This window comes from Tupaia chinensis, unplaced genomic scaffold (assembly GCF_000334495.1).
Source record: "Tupaia chinensis unplaced genomic scaffold, TupChi_1.0 Scaffold000503_1, whole genome shotgun sequence".
Classification (NCBI taxonomy): Eukaryota; Metazoa; Chordata; class Mammalia; order Scandentia; family Tupaiidae; genus Tupaia; species Tupaia belangeri.
The window spans coordinates 1,032,077-1,054,584 of NW_006160015.1; the positions used below are offsets into that span (position 1 = coordinate 1,032,077).

General features: G+C 43.9%; 1 protein-coding gene across 2 annotated transcripts in view; it reads right to left on the bottom strand.

Annotated features, from left to right (window-relative positions):
• CLDN10 (claudin 10) overlaps positions 1–22,508 on the bottom strand; it is a 136,738-nt gene that overhangs the window by 13,896 nt on the left and 100,334 nt on the right. The window contains exons 1-3 of one of the 2 annotated variants that reach the window (XM_006156604.2): positions 17,230–17,528; positions 8,555–8,716; positions 8,385–8,466 (exon numbers count right to left, since the gene is read on the bottom strand). In XM_006156604.2, the coding sequence (XP_006156666.1) occupies positions 8,385–8,466; positions 8,555–8,716; positions 17,230–17,449 (464 nt within the window). In that variant the 5' untranslated portion in view covers positions 17,450–17,528. Of the gene's footprint in view, positions 1–8,384; positions 8,467–8,554; positions 8,717–17,229; positions 17,529–22,508 lie in introns of those variants that run through there. The other variant, XM_006156605.1, reaches the window with a different exon arrangement.

Genomic DNA, 22,508 nt, shown 5'->3' on the forward strand with positions numbered 1-22,508 from the left:
TGAACAAAAATGTGCTATCACATTTTAAAAAAAAATTAAGGGACCAGCAGTTGGCATAATGGCTATGTCGCTGGATTGCCATGTAGTCGACCATAGTTCAAGTCCAAGTCCTGGCAGCTTAAAGTCACATTGGGCGTGTGTGTGTGCATGCCCAAGAGCCCAAGAGGAGAACAGAGTGAGAAGGGATTGCAGTATGGCCATCCCCCCAGGGGTGATTTCTCACTTTCTGTCTCTCTGTCTCTCTCTGTCTTCCTGGCGAGCAAAATCTCTCCAAAAAAAAATTTTTTTTAATAATTAAAAAAAAGATTACAATTCTGTCAAATGATTGCAGCTGGGAAGAAAAACCTTCCCAGATAAGCAGGGGGAAAATAAAGCTTTTAGAATAAATAGGTTGAACATAAAGCACAACGTGTGGGTGCCATTGCTGCCAGGATCTGCACTCCAACTCGGTAGTGGAAGCCATTCATTTTTTTCTCATCAGCTAAGCTCCAGCTGATACCTTAGCACGTAGTGGGAATGGAGCGGGAAGTCTGTTTACGAGCTTAGTTGTGTTTTTCTAACATAGAGAACAAGGTGTGCCTCATATAATGTCCTGGAAACCTACTAAGACCCCTCCGTTTGACACAGTATAGAAGTCTTGAAAAAAGAGCCACAGCGAAACAACAGAACGACATTTGCTGTACTGTTTTTCAGCACATTCTAAGGCTGGAGTACCAGAGAGCAAGAAATTGAAACTAGAGCATGCGGCGAGCAGCTGTGTCTCACAGTCCTTCCTAGAGGCCGAATCATGCATGCCTGGGCCAAAGCCATACCTCCTAGGGTTGGAGGGACAGATGGCGCTAGGCGGAAGCTGGCATTTATGAGATTAGCGTATGACAATAATGGGAAGAGGACAGTGGTGCGCACTATCCACCTCCATCCTCAAGACACTGCTTCTATCTGCTGAGACAACAGAAAGCTTTTCTGATGATTCTGATAAGTCGACACGACAGAAAAGAATTTCACTGGGAACCAGCAATTAGCATAATGGCTATGTCGCTGGACTCGCACGTAGTCGACCGCAGTTCACGTCCACGGACCCGGTGGCTTAAAACTCACGCCGGGCGCGTGTGCGTGCGTGCCCAAGAACCCGAGAGGAGAATGGAGGAGAAGGGATTGCAGCGTGACCATCCTCCCTGGGGGGTGATTTCTCGCTTTCTGTCTCTATGTCTCTCTCTGTCTGTCTGGAGAGCACACACACCCTATAGTGAAAATCTCTCAAAAAATAAAAAATAAGAGAAAAAGAAAAAGAATTTCACTTGCAGGTATTGAGCTTGGTCAACTTAACAGAACTGAAATAGATGCAGTCCTCATAGAACTTAATTAATTTGCCTGTCAGTGGATTAAGACATCAAAAGAAGTGAGAACCTTCCGATAGTGAGTGGCATTGCTCAAACCCCAGCTCACCTAGGGTTGGCTTTGCCATGAACTTTGACACTCTGACGTAGTTCTCTCTGTTTATATACAAATAAAATCAGAGGCATCGATTATTTTATTTTATTTAACTTTATTTATCCATTTACTCATTTTTAAAAATTTGACCAGGAAGGATAGAGTGAGAGAGAGATAAAGTAAGCTGCCAGACCCAGGACTCAAACTGCGGTCGGTCATGTGGGAGTCCAACACCCTTAATCATCACGCCACCTGCCAACCCCAAGGCATCGATTATTAAATTCTAATAAATGCCAGCTAAGGAAGGGTGACCTCTAAAATAGCAAATCAAAATTTTGCTTTAAAGATGGTGTCATTGGGACCAGCAGAGGGTGTAATGGTTACATCACTGGACTCCCACATAGTTGACCACAGTTCAAGTCCTAGACCTGGTGGCTTAAAACTCATGCCAGGCATGTGTGCGTGTGCCCATAATACTAAGAAGAGAATGGAGGAGAAGGGATTGTGGCATGGCCATCCCCCCGGGGGAGTGATTTCTTGCTTTCTGTCTCTCTGCCTCTTTCTGTCTCTCAGAGCACACATGCCCTATAGCAAAAATGTCTCAAAAAAAAGGTGATGCTATTTTGAGGCCAGAAGGTGGCATGATGGTTAAGGCATGCTGAACTCCTACATAGGCAACTGTATTTCTAGTCTTAGACCTGGTGACTTGCTTTCTCACTTTCTCTCTGTCTCTGTCACTGTCTTTCTCTAATGAGCACCCTTGCCCTATAGCAAATTAATAATAATAATAATATTAAATAATTCTTTAAAAAAATAAAGATGATGCTATTTCAAGACCTATGTAACCAGTCTTGTGTGTTGATAGCCAATATGTGGTTTATTCATCTTCCTAAGTTCGCCCTCCTTTCTGGTATGAGGTCTTGATAAAAGACAACCAGATCAACTCTCTATCTCTCTATTGATCTCTGGTGAATAAATTACTTAATAAATAATTTTAAAAAGGAATAAAGACCAGATCAAGTCATGTTAGAATGATTTTGTTTGTTTCAGTTTTTTTGTTTGTTTGTTTGTTTTTTGCTACAGGAGATGTAATTTTAAAAAGGAATAAAGACCAGATCAAGTCATGTTAGAATGATTTTGTTTGTTTCAGTTTTTTTTGTTTGTTTGTTTGTTTTTTGCTACAGGAGATGTGTGTTCACTGGACAGAGAGAGAGAGAGAGAGAGAGAAAGTGAGAAATCACCTCCTGGTGGGATGGTTACACCACAATCCCTTCTCCTCCACTCTCTTCTTGTGCTCCCTGGAGAGAGATGGCCATGCCATAATCCCTTCACTTCCAGTATCCTCTTGGGATTTGGGGCACATTCATGCACACACACATACGCACACATGTGCCTGGAGTAATTTTCAACCCACCAGGTATGAGACTCAAACTGTGGTTAGTCATGTGGGAATCCAGCACTTTAACTGTTATGCTACCTGCTGACCCCTTAAAATGCAACCTTAAACATAGTTCAACACAATACAATAAGAGCAAATACAAGGTCTTTGCACAATGAGTGTGTGTGTGTGCATGCCCCAAATCCCAGGAGGGGAATGAAGGAGAAGGGATTACAGTGTGGCCATCACCTCTAACAGGGGGTGATTTCTCACTTTCTCTCTCTCTGTTTCTCTCTGACAAGCACATGCATCCTATGGTAAAAAAAAAAAAAAAAAAAAAAAAAAAAAAAAATAAACCCAGCAAACAAAAAAAAAAACCTCACAACTCCATGAGAGGGATTGTGTTACTCTCATTTTACAGATGAAGACACAGACATAAGAATAAAAAAATTAAGTGGGGGAAAAGAGGAGAAATATTGGGAAGCTAGTACAGGGAAAAGGACAGTTCAACATTGCACTAGGAGTTTAGAAGAGAGAAAAACCTCTGTAGTACATAATTACGGAACTGAGTTTCATCAAAATCTGAAAGGCGAATAAGCAGTTCCAATGGCATAAAACTGGATTAAGTGACTGAGCATACAGCACGTACGGAAAACATTCACACAAAGACAGTCACTCTGTGTACACAAATTATCCTTGACCTTTTGAGGAAAGAGTCATGTTATTTTTAAGATGTGGACAAAGACATCAGTCATTTTTTTTAAGGTCAGTCTGTGTGCATGCATACACACACATAAGAAAAAAACGAAAGAGAAGGATAGGAAAAAATCGCCACCCCCCCATAGGACCTGGTCACACCACAATCCTTTTCCCTCCAATTCTACACCCTGTCAAGATCCAGGGCACAGATGTGCATGCCCAGAATGGTTTTCAAGCCAACGGCCAGGACTCAAACCCTGATCAGCCATGTGGAATCTGGTTTCATCTGTATATAACTACTATGCTATCTCAATAATTGTCAGGAAAATTAAAACACTAATGTAAAAAAGATAATCCAGGGAACCAGCAGTTAGCGTAATGGCTATGTCACTGGACTCCCATGTAGTCGACCACGGTTCACGTCCCAGACCCAGTGGCTTAAAACTCACGCCGGGCGTGTGTGCGTGCGTGCCCAGGATCCCGAGAGGAGAATGGAGGAGAAGGGATTGCGGCGTGACCATCCCCCCTGGGGGGTGATTTCTCGCTTTCTGTCTCTATGTCTCTCTCTATCTGTCTGGTGAGTGCACGCGCCCTATAGTGAAAATCTCTCAAAAAAAAAAAAAGATAATCCAGAAAAGTTATCAGTGTGTTTATAAAATAAACCCCAAGCCATCTCAATAATTATCAGGAAAATTAAAACACAGATGTAAAAAAGGTAATCCAGAAAAGTTATCAATGTGTTTACAGAATAAACCCCAAGGAATATGTTTTTGTGGTGCATTTATGATAGCAAATCCTGAAATGAAAATGTATTTTTTTAAGAGAGATTTTTGCTATAGGGTGCATGTGCTTGCCAGAGAGATAGAAAATAAGAAATTACCCTGCCGCAATCCCTTCTCTATTTTTCTTTTGGGATTTTGGGCATGCACGCACATGTACCTGTTATGAATTCTAAGCTGCCAGGTCTGGGACTCAAAAAGCAGTCAACTATATGGGAGTCCAGCATTGTAACCATTTCACCATCTGCTAGCCCCAAAAATGTATTATTTAAATACTGGGACGAGCAGCTGGCATAATGGCTACGTCGCTGGGATTCCATGTAGTTAACCACAGAATCCTGGACCTGGTGGCTTAAACTCACGCAGGTGCGCATGCATGCGTGCCCAAGATCCTGAGAGGAGAATGGAGGAGAAGAGATTGCAGCGTTGCCATCCCCCCTGGGGGGTGATTCTCACTTTCTGTCTCTCTGTCTCTCTCTGCCTTTCTGGTGAGCGCACGTGCCCTACAGCAAAAACTTCTCCTAAATAAATAAAATATTTCACTTAAGTGTTTTCAAATGTTTCTAATCTTCAAGGGTATAGTCTCAGTTTTCATTTCAGTGTTTGGTGTCATGTACCTCTGTGCAAATCTAAGTTAGGAGAGGGCCAGCTAGTGGCCCAGTGGTTGAAGAGGCTGGATTCCACATGGCTACCTGTGCAGTTGAGAACCATACCAGGTACATGTTCATGGCTAGAATCCCAAGAGGAGAATGGAGACGAGATTGAGGCATGGCCATTCCCACTGAGGGCTGCTTTCTCACTTTCCCTCCCTCTTTTACTCTCACTCTCTTTCTTTCTCAGAGAGATCCCCCTGGCAAGTGCAGGTGCCCAAAAGCAAAATTACAAAAAAAAAAAAAAGAGAGAGAGAAAATTTATAAATAACCAAAAAAAAAAAAAAAAAGAGAGAGAAAATTTATAAATAATTTATTTTTTCCTCCTAACATAGGCAGGGGATAAAATTTACATTAGAGTCTGAGTCACCCCTGTGGCCTAGTGGTTAAGGGATCTCATTTCCCACCAGGCCAACTACACAGTTTGAATCCTGGACCCAGCAGCTTAAAAGATATGCCAGGCGCACGTGCATGGGTGCTCCAAATCCTCACAGATGGAGAAATGTAGGGACTGTGGCATTACCACGCCCCACGGTGGGTGCTTTCTACCCACTCCCACCCCCGCATGTCTCTTTCTAGTGAGTATACGCACCCTCTCCAAACTTTAAAAATTACATGGAGTCTATAACAGTCACTTTTTCTATCTAATAAAATTTCCGAATAAAAACTATTTAAAAACATACAAGAGAAACCCCCTTGATGGAAGTATACATTGCATAGTGTCACAAAAATTACAAAGTGGTAAAATATTTTAAAGTACGCATTTTAGAACAAGCATCCTAGAAAGTCCAACCTCCAGGTTTGAATCATTGTTCAGGCAGCCACTAGTTTAAACCAAATTCCCTTGGACCTATTATTCGATCTCTTTCTTTAATTTTAAAAAGGGAACTACTGGGATCAGCAGATGATGTAATGGCTATGTCGCTGGACTCCCACGTAGTCGACCGTGGTCCGAGTTCCGGACCCGGTGGCTTAAACTCTCCCTGGGCACGTGTGTGGCGTGCCCAAGATCCCAAGAGGAGAATGGAGAAGAAGGGATTGCGGCATGGCCATACCCCTTGGGGGGTGATTTCTCACTTTCTGTCTCTCTTTGTCTTTCTGGTGAGCGCACATGCCCTACAGTGAAAATCTCTCCAAAAAAAAAAAAAAAAAGGGAAGGGGGAACTACTGCACCAGCTCTGTAGTCAAGTGGTATAAAGGAACTGGTTTATACATAGCCTACTGTAGTTCAAATCCTGGCCCTGGTGGCTTAAAAAACACACCAAGGGGGACCAGCAGTTAGTGTAATGGCTATGTCGCTGGACTCCCACATAGTCGACTGCGGTTCGCGTCCCAGACCCGGTGGCTTAAAACTCACGCTGGGTGCATGTGTGTGCGTGCCCAAGATCCCGAGAGGAGAATGAAGGAGAAGGGATTGCGGCGTGACCACCCCCCTGGGGGGGGGGTGATTTCTCGCTTTCTGTCTCTATGTCTCTGTCTGTCTGGCGAACGCATGCGCCCTATAGCAAAAACCTCTCAAAAAAAAAAAAACCACCAAGTGCCTGTGTTTGCCCAAAATCACAATAGAATGGGGAAACGGAGAAGGGATTTGAATGTGGTAACACCTGTTGGGGAGGGATGCTTTCCACTCTCTCTCCCCCTCTCTGGTGAGTACACACGCCAATTGGCAATTACAGAAATAAATAAAATAAAAGAGGAGTACCAGGAAAAGCTACTTCATAAGGATAGTGTTAAGAATAAAACAGAGTAGAATAAAATTAAATTTTTAATGAATGCTCTGCTTCGCACATGGAAGGGGCTCAACATGTGTTGGCTATGATTTTCATTGTATTTTATGATGTACGCATTTACTATTTATGCATAAATTATACTAAAAAGTGATTTCTTGAAGAGTCCTAAATCCATGAGAAAAAAAGTAATGTCCATTTGACCAGATATTTCAATAATTTACTTTTTGTTTTTAATTGTTGTGACAGAGCATGTGTGCTCTCCAGAGAGAAGGCAGAGACAGAGACAGAGGGAAAGTGAGAAGGCATCTTCCAGTAGGGATGGCCATGCCATGATACCTTCTCCATTCTCCTCTTGGGATTTTAGGCACATGTACTCATATGCACCCTACCTATTTTCCAAGCAATCGGGTTCAGGACTCAAACCCTGCAGTCAGTCATGTGGGATCTGGTTGTCTTAACCTCTATACCATCTGCTGGCCCATCAATAATTTACTTTTTAAAAATTCTCAGGGCTGGCAGGTGGCATGGTGGTTAAGGCACTAGACTCCCACATGGCCAACCACAGTTCAAGTCTTGGACCTGACAGTTTGCTTTCTCACTTTCCCTCTCCCTCTGGTCAAATTAAAATATAATAATACATTAATAAAATTAAATAATTCTTTAAAAAAATCTTTAACATTTGATCTGATGCCTGAAACTACTAGTCTAGTTGATAGCAATCTACATGTGGCTTCCTTAAAATGTATGTGGGAATATTATGTAAGACAAAATATTTTATATATTATTTCTGTATTTCTAATTGGGTATCCCTGGGGTTTTCTCAATCCAAAGAAATAAACCTATGGAAATTAGAAAAGGTAATAGTCCATAGTTAAAACTACAACAACAAAAACCTAATCTGTTAATGCCTAAGCACTCACCTGCAACTGTGCTCAGTCACATCCAGGTATCAGAGCCATCCCCTAGGATTTCTTTTAAAATCTTTGTATTTCATAGAGGTTCTTTATAAAGGTTTACCAGTTGGAGCTTGTTAAGGCAGTAGTTAGCAGAGCGAGTTTAAAGGCCCAGATTAGCATCTGGCAAATATTTTGGATGAATAACAATCAAGGCAAGTCTTAATTTTCTTTTTTTTTGTTGTTGTTGTTGTTTTTTATGTTTTTGCCATAGGGAGTGTACACTCGTACAAGAGAGACAGGGAGAGGGAAAGAAAGAAATCACCTCCCATGGGGGGGCTGGCCATGTTGTAATCCCGTCTCTTCCATTCTTCTCCTGGGCTTTTAGGCATGCATGCACATGCACCAAGCATTATTTTATTTAACTTTATTTAGATTTGACCAGAGAGGGATAGAGTGAGCGAGAGAGAGAGAATGTGAGAAAGCAAGCTGCCAAGTCTGGGACTTGGACCACAGTCAACCATGTGGGAATCCAGCACCCTTAACCACCACACCATGTGCCAGCCCCAGCGCCCAGCATGATTTTCAAGTAACTAGATCTGGGACTCAAACCAAGGTTGACTATGTAGGAGTCCAGTGCCTTAACCACCACACCGCCTGCTAGCCCCAAGTTTGAATGTTCTAGCCTCATGCCTTCTCATTCTTTCCTCCCCACTTGTCTCACTTTCAGAAGCCATAAAGGAAATTCATGTCTTTCAATGTGGAACATTCTCGTAGAACATTTCCTGTGAGCTGGAAACATACAAACGGAGAAGAGTACTTACTTCTGCTCAACATAGAGAGGGTCGAAAAACTCCGTTGTGATTTTGTTTGCATATAGGGAACAGCCGGTCATCGAGCACAGCCCTGAAAAAGCATCACAGGGAAAGTACAATGGCTGTGTGATTCCATGAACACCAGGAATTATCTTGTTTAGAAGACAGTGACTACTTACCTGACAGTATGAATACAATCCCAGCCAAACAAGCAATTTTAGCTTTGGCTTTATCTGAACCTCCAACTTTGGTACATTTCATTCCAAAAAGTGCAAATATGGAACCAAAAAAGCCCAGGCTGACGGCAGCAATCATAAGTCCTCTACATGCCTGGATATAACCTGCAAATAGAATGGGCATTTGTGTTAACATAGAACACACGGCTGTCCAGAGAGAACCTCATTTTACATCACGGTCCTGGAAGACTCTTGTGTTTTCTGGAACTGTAACTGTAATGGTTAAAACCTATGATAAGACAGCAAAAACAGAAAGCAAGTTGTTCTATCTAATATTTAAAAGCGTATGGCACAGATTAGTCTATTAGGCTGTTAGATAGACTAACCAATGCCACATGCTTTTAAGTGTGGTTTATGCATAATTCTCAGGTTAGAGCCCTGAGAGTTTTTCTGTAGCTATTAACAGGGAAACTGAGGCATGCGAAGGTTGCATGAAATGCCCGAGGTTAGTAAGTGGCAGAAATCCATCACCGATCAGACTAGAAACCCCACATGGCACTGCCCTTCACTATGAGAACCGTCATCCACCACTATCTCAACCCCCTATCTCCTTTGCATGTTGGACCTTTGAAGTAAATGTTTGAATAGTTTTGATATTATAAAATTTATAACTGGGCAGCAATCGTTCCCAAAGGGTCAAACCTTCCAATGTTAGTGAAAACCTACGAATGAGACTAACTGGGAACCAGCAGTTAGCGTAATGGCTATGTCGCTGGACTCCCACGTAGTCGACCGGGGTTCGCGTCTTGGACCCGGTGGCTTAAATCTCACGCCGGGCGCGTGTGCGTGCGTGCCCAAGATCCCGAGAGGAGAATGGAGGAGAAGGGATTGCGGCGTGACCATCCCCCCTGGGGGGTGATTTCTCGCTTTCTGTCTCTATGTCTCTGTCTGTCTGGCTGTCTGGGGAGCGCACACGCCCTATAGCGAAAACCTCTCAAAAAAAAAAAAACGAGACTAACTGAAATATCATTATGAATCATGAGGATCCCAAATCCAGAAATATTTTAGTGGCATTGTATAATTTTTCAGGGTACATATAATGAAATTGGGTTTGAAAAGCACTGTTTAGTGGGAAAGTAATTTACAGTTATTAACTGTTCACATTTATAGCGATGCCTTCTATGTACCCGGAGAGTATGTTCTATCAGTTTGTGCGATCATTCTTCTGCAACCATTTATTTTCTTAGTCATCTATTTTCATTGGCACAGCCAGGACAAAGGTAAACTTTGGCTTTTGTCCAGGATGAACACATTTTAAATTAATAGGTTTAAACTAATAAACGTTACCACATATGTCATTTTCATTTCAGTCTGAAACAGAGCCATACTTTAATCTGAACTAGTGATGGTAGCACACACTAGGTGTAAGTAAATATTAGTTAAACAAATGAACATACACATACATCAGGTTTACATTTGGAATTAAATTTTATAGTTGAAAAAAAAACCCTTGTAAGTGTCAAGATACAGCAAGTCATTTGTTACTCGTGTTCAGACAAAACCTTGAGAGTAAAGGACAATTTTTTTAAAAGAATGTATTTAATTCTATTTATCATCATTACTATTTTTTTAATTTGCTACAGGGCATGCACACTTACCAAAGAGAGACAGAGAGGGGGAGAGAAAGAGGAAAAAAGGCTGGGAACCAGCAGTTAGTGTAATGGTTATGTCACTGGACTCCCATGTAGTCGACCGCGGTTCGCGTCCTGGGCCCAGTGGCTTAAAAAACTCACGCCGGGCGCGTGTGTGTGCGTGCCCAAGATCCCGAGAGGAGAATGGAGGAGAAGGGATTGCGGCGTGACCATCCCCCCTGGGGGGTGATTTCTCGTTTTCTGTCTCTATGTCACTCTGTCTGATGAGCGCACGTGCCCTATAGTGAAAACTTCTGGAAAAAAAAGAAAAAAGAGGAAAAAAGGCAAGTGAGAAAGCAGGACTCTAGGTCCAGGACTCAAACCATGGGGTCAGCATGTGGGAGTCCAGCACCCCAACCACCACGCCACCTACTGGTCCACAAATAATAAATCTAAGACCATGATAATAAAAAATTAAACATAAATGCTGGTGGTCTCCAGTTTATGTTTCTTTGGGAAAGAATGTGATACAAAGTTGTTGTTTTTTTTTTTCGGTTTGTTTGTTTCTTACCATAAGGAGCATGTACACTCATCAGAGAGAGACAGTGAGAGGGAAAAGAGAGAGATAGTGAGGAATTACCCCCCCCCCAGGGTGGATGGCCATGCCATAATCCCTTCTCTTCCATTCTCCTCCTGGGATTTTGAGCACCCATGCACATGTACCCAACATGATTTTTTTAAAGAATTATTTTATTTAACTTCAATTATTATTGTTATTTTTTATTGAATTTGACCAGAGAGTGACAGAGAGAGAAAGAAAGAGAAAGCAAGCCACCAGGTCTGGGACTGGAACCAGTCAACCATGTGGGAGTCCAGTGCCTTTAACCATACCACCTTCCGGCCTCTGTGCCCAACATGATTTTCAAGCTACTGAGTCTGGGACGCGAACCATAGTTGGCCATGTGGGATCCAGTGCCTTAACCACCATGCCACCTGCTGGCCCCATGATGCACAGTTTTAATCCTATTCCTAAAATCCATTTTGAAGAGCAAACAAGAGCTGCTCTACTTCATCGTAATTTAGTTTAGATTCCCACAAATGCAAACTCCCATGACAATGACCTTCTATCATATAGAGTGAACTATTTCCACACAGAAAATAACTTCACCCATGCTGGGGCTGCCAAAAACAGCAAAAGGAACTTATTTTTAGCTGCTTCTTGCAGAAATAATCATGCAGTAGGGCTATTTGGGTCTCTGTTGCCGAATACTGAACTGGCTCTATTTAAACTTCAACCCTCAATTTCCCCAGGCAGCACCTAAATAGAATTAAGGCAGAGAGAGGAGGCTTCTTGATCCCTTGCAAGATTAAAGAGAATAACCAGATTGGTTCATCATTTGTGACTGGAGTTACTGGGAAAGTGTGGCTTTATTATTTTTTTTGAAATTAATTTGAATCCATGATTCGAAGGCGTTTCTGACAACAATCATTAAATACACAAAAAACTGAGGCAGGGATGGCACCCTTATATATATATATAAGTATAAGTAAATTATACTTATATATATATAAGGGTGCCATATATATATGTGTGTTTGTGTGTGTGTGTGTATATATGTATATATATAATCTCACATACATATATCATATATATAAAATATATGTACTCCTTTATCATGCACCATGCACCACGATTTACATTTACTTTATTCTGCGGGGTTACTAACAGCAAATGCCGCTTATCTGGAATTCTCCAAAGGTTAAGTTGTACACTTGGAACACAGAATGCATTTTCTGGGATGGTGAGCCGTGGGAAGAATCTCAGGCCAATCCATTCAGTCTTCGCTATCTCAGGGAAAATATTAGGTCATCAGGAAAGTCATGATGTATTTTTCTATGTTTTCCTATGTAATAATGCTCATGACATTCCTGACCACCCAATAATAGTAGTCTTCAAGCTTTATGTAGCCACCACTATAATACTCTGTGAGTTTCTCAGTCTGAGGTCTCCCATCTCAATTCCTCCCCTGGTAGTAGGACCTCCTTTGGTCTCTTGGCCCAAGAACAAGAAGAGAGAGAGACAAAGAAGCCTCCCATTTGGTCAGGTCTTTCCTGCCAAGCAGAACTCTCTCCAGAGGAAAATCAATAGCAATAACTTGCTAACTTTCCACATATAAAAAGAAGGAAATTCACAAGAACAATTGTTGGCCAGATTTTCTGAATGGAATGCAAAGAACAGGGGATAAACTCCCCCTGCCAACTGTAAAAGTAATTCTGGTAATATTGGTAAACCTGAGGTTTGCAAAGTAAAGGCTACCCGTCTTTAAAACACCCATCTGCTCAGGTCTTAGGTGACTTCCAACAAATTATTTTAGAGTTTATCTTTGGGAGGGCAGACCTCTTCAACTTGCTCTCTCGCATTTCCTAGAGGCAAAACTTATAAGGAAAACCATCAAGAGAAGTGGTAGTAAAACCCGAGTCAAGGAGGCCATTAGTTTTGACAGGTCTAATTTACTGACACAGTTAATAGCTAATTAACACATTAAAGTGCTGAGGCATGAACATATTTACTTAGAAGTTCTCTGAAGTATAATTTATAGTTATTTCTCCCGGGAAAAATGGCAACCAGTCCTACTAATGAAAATAGATGCATATGCCAACAATGATTCTCAGCTCAACTTCCAACTGTTGTTTTGAAGGAATACAGGTTAGCAATAAACAGAAACGACTAGTTCATTCAACCATGAAATTTTCAAATAGAAAAATACAGTGACTTTAATGAATTCTGTAGGAGGAAACCTTCAGGGTGTCCCTTAAAGGTTAGGTATGTTCCAAATGATGTGTCCCTTACTCTCAACTGCAAACCAGCAAAAATGAAAATACCCACTTAATGGAGACAATTCACTTGCAACCCTCATGCTAGTTGCTGAACTTAAGAGAAAAAGGTGCTTTTCTTATGCTATAATATTAGCTTTGTGTATTTTTGCAAAGCCTTTGAAAGGAGATGGGGCAGGGAGCAGGAACTTTGCATCTCAGCTCTGGTGCTTCTACCTACTCACAGGGTACCCTTGATTACATTACCTAATCTCTCTGAGTCTCAGTTTTCTCATCTGTAAAATATAAATAGCAGGGGCCAACAGGTGGTGTAGTGGGTAAGGTACTGGATCCCACATAGCCAACTGAATATTTGAGTCCCAGACTGGTGGTTTGAAAAACACACCAGGTGTGGGTGCTTATATGCCCAAAATCTTGAGAGGAAAGTGGAGGAGAAGGGATTGTAGCTGGCCATCCCCATCCTGGGAGGTGATTTCTCACTTTCACTGTGTCTCTTTCCAGGCCAGTGCACAACACCCTATGGCCAAAATCTAAAACCATAATAAAAGTAAAACAATGTAAAAATAGAATAGCAGCACCTACTTCCAGGATGAATAAGATGAACAAAATGTCTGATGAGTAGTAAGAAAGGTATCGAAGCATCTTTTCTCTAATACTAAGATTAATTCCAAGCAGAATAGAGTTGAATTCTTTACATGGCATAACATTAAATGCAGACATCTAGCTTTGCTAGGCCTCAATTTCCTTAGGGGGGGGCTGGCAAGTGGCGTGGTGGTTAAAGGCGCTGGACTCCCACATGAGCGACTGCGGTTCAAGTCTCAGACCTGGTGGCTTGCTTTCTCACTTCCTCTCCCTCCCTCTGTCTCTCTCTGATCAAACTGAAAAATAATAATGATAATAATAAATAAAGTTAAATAAAATATTTTTTAAAAAATTTCCTTCGGGGAAACTGGAGTGACAGGATACCCCCTGAGGATGAGGAACCAGAGCTTTCAGCAGACAGGAAACTCAGAATAACCATCCTATTCTCTGCATCTAAGAGGCCGCTTCTTCCACCTAACACCAGATAAGCAAGAGTCATGAGACTTCTCTTTCTTCTTGCATTCTCTTTCCAATCTAGCGCTCATTTTTGTTAATGGGGAGAATTGGTTTTAGCAGCCCCAGGGCCATTAGAGCCACCTACTTCCACACTTGAAAGGCAATGACAGCACCGGCTCCCACAGAGAAGGCTGCCAGGGAACACACGGCAGAGAGCAGACAAGCAGACGCCCTGCTCTGGAAAGTTCCACAGGCAGATGGGGAAACTTTTCTGTCCCCTTCATACAAAAATGTAGCCGTGTAGTTAATGGAGATATAGGAAAGCTGATCATTTTGAGCAGAAAATGCCCTCTTCAGTCATTGGAAGCAAAATCAAGGAACACACTGATAAATCTGATCATCTGACAAATGTCAAAGTTCTCGTAAATTAAAAAGACAAACAATATTCTGAGATTGAAACATATAAAACAAATCAAGGGAGGCCAGCAGACGGTGTAGTGGTTAAGGCACTGGACTCCCACGTGGCTGACCAGGGTTCAAGTGCTGGGCCTAGAGGCTTGAAAATCACACATGCCCAAAATCCCAAGAAGAGACTGGAGGAGAAGGGCTTGTGACATGCTACCTCCCCTGAGGGGTGATTTCTTACTTTCACTCTCTCTCTTTTTGTGTCTCTCTCCAGCTAACACACACCCTATGGGAAAAAAAAAAATTAAAAAAGAAAAAAAATCAAGGATTGACCCATCACATAGACAAAGCAGAAACAACAGAACTCCTGGTATAAAACACGAACGGGCAACTCACAAAAGAGAAAATAAAGGGTCAATAAATGCATGGTAAGAGGGTCAAAAATCACGGGTAATCAGGGAAAGGCCAATTAAAACGATATCGAGACAGTATCTGTCACCTCTAATACTGGGTGGAAAATTTAGCGCTAAGACTGTAGAGAAGCAGGTATTCTTTACAGTAGGTGAGAATAATACAGCAATATAAACAGAATATTAAAAATACATCTACTGCGGGACCAGCAAGTGGCATGGTGATTAAGGTGCTGGAGCCCCAGATTGTTGTTGACCCCATGGCTTGAAAATCATGCTGGGTGTGTGTGAGTGCATGCCCAAAATCTCAAAAGGAGAAGGAACTGCTGCATGGCCATCCCCCCTTGGGGGTGATTTCTCACTTTCCCTGTTTATCTCTCCGGAAGCACACATGCCCTATGGAAAAAACATAAATAGAGAAGAAAAAAATATATATATGCTCTGACAATACCATTTCTCAGTGGAGTAGTCTACGGAAAAATACACACGCAAAGAGGTGAATATAAAGATTGTCAATAAAGTGCTAATAACAACCAAAAAGTTGGAAAGGATCCAATATCCACAATGGGTAAATGGTTAAATAAACCAGTTTATTCAATCTAATGAATGAAGCAATAAAGAGGAATCACTTCTATATATACTCACTCGGAAAAAAAGTGATTTATTTAAAACATTGCAGAATAGGTCATGTGATATCATTTGTGTCTTTAAAACTCATATTCTAGTCACTTGATCACACACGAAAGCTACTTTACAAGCTGGGTAGCACAAAAAATGTCGCTCCTCTCCACTCGCCCTCCAACTAACTCCAGAATTTGACAACTGAGGGCTTCTCACTATCTCACCTGCCCCCAAAAGACACTGCCACCTCCACTCACCCCTCAGGAGTCTAAGAGAACACCCCACTATTCTGCACGCAATACTCGTCATGCGGTATTAATTTCTCTTTCCTCGCCCTTGTCCTCAACTGTCCCACAGAAGGAAGCGTAGCTATCTGGCACGCTGTCTCCGGTAATAACAGCGTCACCAGAAGAAGAACATTCCTGGGACACAAGTTCGTGGGACAGTAACTGTCAATCTATATTCCTGGTTGTAAACCACAGAAACAAGAGTCTGCTTGTTCTCCCACCTGGATGGTGCACAGGAAATCCAACAGTCATACGAAGGAATAAACAGTGTTCCAACTACTTATTTAACACAGCAGGACACAGACCCGGGTGTCACCCTTCTACGACCAGACACCGTTCCCTTATACCGAGGCTCCATCAAATATCACATTGAGCAACAGTTTGCTTTTCACGCCAAGTACCACCATAGGGGAATTAAATCTTGTCTTTTATTTATCCAGCTATGTAAATACGAACAGCAAGTGCAGTAATACCTGAAAAGGAAAACACCTCAAATTTAGAATAATGTAAATGATTCCTCTGAAGTTTCTGCCAGGATCCATCAAGTGGTTTCCTGTAACATTCTATTAGGAAAAAAAGAACCTCGAACTTGAGCAAGCCTCGTGACCCAGCTGACATCTGTACACCTGTCTCTGCGATGCAATACAGCACCAAGCACGACCCAGGTGAACGGCAGACAAAAGGACATCTCGAGGAAGACCCGCGGAGCAGACACGGGGGCAGCGAATGAAAACCTTGCCAGTCCTGGGCACAAGCTTCTCTAGGTCAGCATTCCCTAATAGACTTTGTCTATGCCTTTTCGGGGCTGCACAAGCAAGGGTGTGTGTGTGTGTGTGTGTGTGTGTGTGTGTATGTGTTTGCGCGCGCGTCTGCCCAAAACAAAGAAAGTGTTAAAACTTGAGCACATAAGTTGGTAGGAAGAAGCATTTTTACAGGAAACAACAACAAAACCTCCTGCAATATGTTTCTTTCCCCCCTTGCCTACTTTTTTAAAAACCCACAAAACAGCTAAGGGAGCGCAGGGCAAGCAGATGTGGCTTTCAGAGATACTATTTTAATCAGAACCCGGCTTTTTCAGGGGGAGAGGAGGTGGAAAAGAAGCCCTGCAGTGTGAATTCCTGAGTCCCCGAGAGACAAGAGGTCATCTGTGTCCTCGGCTCTCAGGGCCGCAAAGTTGCTCCTATCCCCCACCTCCTAGGGGTCACCCAGCCAGGCCTGCCTGCGTGGCCCGGTCCCCGCCTCCCGAACTCGGACAGATGCCCTGCGGGACAGCTGTCCCGGGACAGGGCACCCGGACCACCACTCTGCTTTCTTAGGTCCTGGAGGAAGGCAGAGCTGGGCTTCGCGGGAGGGTGGCCCGGGGATCCCGGCGGGGTTGCGGGGCGGAAAGGGAGCCGCGCAGGCTGGAGGGCCAGGAACGAGGTCGGGGCAGGGATCGAGGGGATGCAGACCGTCCAGCGCCAGCATGGAGGGGAAGTCCTTGCAGTTGGAGACTCCGGTAGAGTCGGTAACGCACGTCTTCCACAGGTTGGCCCAATAGGTGGCGGTGGTGATGACCGTGCCGTCGATGGTGGACACCTTCCAGTAGTCGGTGGGCAGCGTGGAGGACACCAGCACCCAGCCGGAGATGGAGACCATGAAGGCGATGATCTCCGAGGCCGTGCTCGCCATGCCGCCGGCTGTAGCGGCGCTCGCTCTGGCGCTCGCACTCGGCTCCGCGACCCCGGAGCGTCGGCTCCCGCGGCTCCGCCTCTCACCTCCTCCGCCCCCGCCCTCAGCCTCCGCCCCCTTCGGTGCCCAGCGAACCCCGCGCTAGGGGGCGCGAGCGGCCCCGCACACCGCTGCCGGGGCTGCCGATCGCCCGGGCTAGCAGCGCCGGGCTCGGAGAGCTGGCGAAGGTGGGAAAGGGGGCGACCAGAAGGGTTTCGGGGAGGGGCATGGAGGGCTGGGAGAACGGGGGACTCGGAGGGCTACGTGGGTCACTTTTACGGTCGCCGCCCAAGTTCTTTCCGGCTGGCTGGGCCGGCGCCCGCTTTCGGGAGGAATAGACCTGCGCCCCGCTGCGCCCCTGCATTGCCCGGCCGAGGGACTGTGGAGAATGGCCCACTGGTACCACCGGTAAGAGCTGCGGGGGGACAGACTGGCAGCCGGATGTGGACAACCTGCTGCGCCCCTCACTTGGCACCTTGACCCAGCCCTGCCCCACGGCAAATAGCTGGTTTTCCTGAGTACCTTGTAAAAGCAAAGCAGAAAAGCCTGTGTGCGTGCCCTGAACGGACACGCTCTGGTAACGCAGCTCTCGGTTTGCTGAACGCTAAAGGTTTGCGTGCCACACTCGTTTGGGTGACCCTGCTTGGCTTCTCAAGGAGAGATGATTGTGGGTTTTGGGCTCCAAACTGGCCTTGCCTTCAAAATTCTGCAGTTCTTGGCCCAGTGGTGCCCAGAAAGTCATTATAAAGAGGTGCGTGGCACAGGCCTAAATTCAAGAGAGAAGCAGCTAAACTGCACAGGCGGGTTGGGACCCCTCCTTACAATCTTGACCTGGAGCCTGCAGCCACAGGCACTTAAGACGCCGTTCTTGTAGGTCCCTTCAGTCCCACGGGCCTATTCTGTGAAATCTTGGTCACAGTGGAAACTGCTTTGTATGGGTGGATATTTTCAATGACTTCCGCCGTCTGATGTTAAAGAATAAACTCACTTGTCCCATCTTTCCCTCATGACTGTCTCAAGGTAAACACAGAGCTCAAGGTGTAGTTCCAGTTCCTGAGGTCGCCAGTGTGGGCATAAAGGAAAGAACAAAGACACTGGTTTTATTATGGTGTTATTTGTCCACTTAAAAGTTCTTGCAGTCCTGGTATGAGCTTCAGGATTCACTTCTTGCCAACAGTAACCAGAGGACTAAAACCTATCCATCAGTCTGCTGCAGTAGAGCTAGTGCCTGAGCCTGTTTCACAGTCTGTGCAGGAACCCTTTGGCTCATTGTGAGAATTTCTCCATTCCGCCTTGTCATTTTCTGTTTGAAAGCCAAGTGTAGTATAAAACTGGAGGTGATTAGGTGACTATGGAAATGAGGGGAAGTTAGACTATACAGTCATCAAAATTAATTTGGAAGGACCATTGGAGACCTAGAACATTCTCCACACACAACACGACCATCCTATTTCCAGATAGACTGTTCAGCCCATGCTTGGGGCTAAACCTCGACTGCACAGCAAGACAGCCATTGTAGTTTTGTGTTTTGTTCTGTTTTGACAGCCCTTTTAGAAAGCTTTTTTTTTCTATTAATATACTGAGCCTGAATCTTTTTCTTTTTCTTTTTTTTTTTTTTTAGCACTTAGGTAGAACTAAGTGATTTGATTTCTTTCCCCACAAATATTAAGATCAACATTAAATATTCAAACCTTTATAAGGAGCCAGCAGATGCCATAGAAATTATGTCACTGGACTCCCGCATGGCCAACTGCTGTTAAAGTCCCAGACCCGGTGACTTGAAAATCACGCTGGGTGCGTGTGTATGTGTGTCCAAAATCCCCAGGGGAAAATGGAGGAGAAGGGATTGTGGTGCGGCCATCCTTCCTTGGTGGGGGGGGATTTCTCACTTTCTCCTCCCTCTCTCTGGTGAGTGTATGTGAAAAAAAAAAAAAAAAAAAAAAGGGAGCGGGAGAGAGAATGAGAAAGCATCCACTGGGGGAATGCCATGCCACAATCCCTTCCCCAGTCTCCTCTTTGGAATTTTGGGCATGCATGCCAGCACACATGCACAGTGTGATTTTTCAAGCCACCAAGTCCAGCATTCAAACTGCACCGTCAGCCATGGGGGATCCAGTGCTTTAACCTTCAGCTCACCTGCTGACCCTCTTTCTCTTTATTATTATTATTATTATTCCTTCAATTTGCTGTAAGGCACATGCACTCACTAGAGAGAGAAAGTGAGCCACCAGGTCTGAGACTCAACTGCAGCCCGCCACGTGGCAGTCCAGCACCTTAACCACCACAACACTTGCTGCCCCTTCTCTTTTTAAAAAAAAGTTTTTCTCTTCCATGAGCAAGAGACAGAGAGAGACACAGCACCCCCAACAGGTTTTTTCCTTTTTAAATTGCCAGTGCACACGCACTGGCCAAAAAAAGAAAGAGCAAAAGAACCCCCAGTGGGCCCCCAAGGCAGTAATTACACTGCAATCCCTTCTCCATTTCTCCATCCTTTCAGGATTTCGGGGACACATGGACACTCACCTTGGGTGCTTTCAGGCTGCCCGGGCTGGGATTTAGACTGTGGTTGGCCATGTGGGATCTGGATCCCTCTACCACTGGACTACAGGGCCAGCCCCCAACAGGATCTTGTGCTGTGATCCACCCAAGCTATAACCAGTCCCAAATCTTGGGCACACTGGTGCCTGGCGTACTCAGGGAGGTCTCTGGACACAAACCCAGAAACTTCCTGTGTGGATCAGCTTGCAGAGTCACACTTTACTGCTCCACTACCATCCGGCCCTGACAACCTGTCTCTCTTTACCCTAATTTCATAATCTATGCTCTGAGACAACACAAGGTCAATCCAGCCTTGTGGCTGTGTGGCAGCAGAGAGGGGCGTGTTTGTGTGCGCTTGACTGTCTTGGCTTGTGTGAATGGGAGTGAGGTGAAGATGGTTTGCTTAGTTGGATGCAGGCTATTCTGTTCCTGACCTCAGCTTGTCCTGATGTGTCACGTTGGGTTCACTGATGGGTCAAACTTAAAAACAAAGTTTGGGTGGGAACCAGCAGTTAGCGTAATGGCTCTGTCACTGGACTCCCACATAGTCGACGGCGGGTCACATCCCGGACCCAGTGACTTAAAACTCATGCCGGGCGCGTGTGCGTGCGTGCCCAAGATCCCGAGAGGAGAATGGAGGAGAAGGGATTGCGGCGTGACCATCCCCCCTGGGGGGTGATTTCTCGCTTTCTGTCTCTATGTCTCTCTCTGTCTGTCTGGCGAGCGCATGCGCCCTATAGCGAAAACCTCTCAAAAACAAAAAACAAAAACAAAAAAAGTTGGGGAAGCACCTTCCTAACCTCTTCTTTCTCATCTTTCCTGCTATCCAGTCAGTCACCTTTAGGCAGTGACTACAAAGTGTCCTCTAGTCTTTGTAGGATTTGCTTTTTTCAACTGCTTTTATCATCTAACATCTTGCCCTCAGCATTTCTCCACTATTATTTCGATGCCATATTCCCTTCTGAGCCATCTGCCTATTTCTGGTCCAATTTACTGTTTGGAAAACAGAACATCATTAACCACAATCTTCGCCATGGAGGTTCTCACATATAAAAATTGAACACATTTTGTATTCTGTTTCCTGGCCTCCTCTGGCAGTCTCTTTTCTTGCTCATGGTATGTTCTAAATTTGTTGATTATTTCTCTTCTTCTTTCTTTTTTTAGGTTTTTGCTATAGGGTGCGTGTGCTAGCCATAGAGACAGAGACAGTGAAAGGGAAAGTGAGAAATCACACCACAGAGGGATGGCCACATGGCAATCCCTTCTCCTCCATTCTCCTGGGATTTTGGGCAAGCACACATACCCACCTGGCATGAGTTTTGAGTTGCCAGATCCGGGCTCGTGTGCGTGTGTGCCCAATATCCCTAAAGGAGAATGGAGGAGAAGGGATTGCAGTGTGGCCATCCCCCCTGGGGGGGGTGATTTCTCTCTTTCTATCTCTCTGTCTCTCTCTGTCTTTCTGGCGAGCACATATATCCTATAGCAAAAACCTCTCCGAAAAAAAAAAAAATTAATTTGTAGCCAGGCTGCAAACCCTAGCTCTATCTAGTTAAGATTTATGTATGGGGCGTGGGGGGGGGGCAGTAGGTGGCATTGTGGTTAAAGTGCGGGACTCTTGCATGGTTGACAGCAGTTCAAGTCCTGAACTTGGCAGCTTGCTTTCTCACCTTTACCTTCTCTTGTGCTCTCTCTCTGTGTCTCTTTTATTGAATTAAAAAAAAATTAAATAAAGAAATAATTTTAAAAAGATTCATGTATATGTGTAAGAAACAGTTAATTTAGCATAACAGATGGTGCACATTATAGAATGAAAGAATGCTAATCCCTTTGTTGAAAACCTCAAAAAAGGAAATATTTTATTACTGTAGAGATTGTAATGCACGATTTTAACTTAAACGAGGTTGGGAATACCACAAGCGATCCATAAATTAAGACCTGCGTGGCAGCACCATTAGTTCCTTTGCCAGCCAAAGCAGACCTGGGTCGTCACGCCTGCAGGCTTGATTGATTTTCCTTTTATTTTTATCCTTTGTTTATTCTATGAGGTTGGACAACTCAGAAAAGAGTAAAGAATGCACTGCATATTTACTGTAGAAAGTCATTTTTAGATCACACGGGTGCCTGACCAAAGAATGAACATGTTAACTTTCTTTAATACCTAAAGAATATAAGCAAGCATTTATTTTAGAATGACTTGTATATCTGAAACCTTTCAAATCAATTTAATCAGAAGAACCCTAAAAGTATTAGAGTACCATATAATCCAACATAAGAATGTCTCAGAAGGAAAGTGGATCAAACAGAGGAGATGTTTAAGAAGAAATAAGGGAGAAATGGCCTATTTCACTTTAAGATTAGAGTCCCAAATAACCTTTGCAGTTAATCTGTGAGCTGATTTACAGAGAATGTCTTTCAACTGATAAATGCTTCCTTATTTTCTTTAGAATTCAGTTCACTGAAATTTTTATTTAACTATTTATAA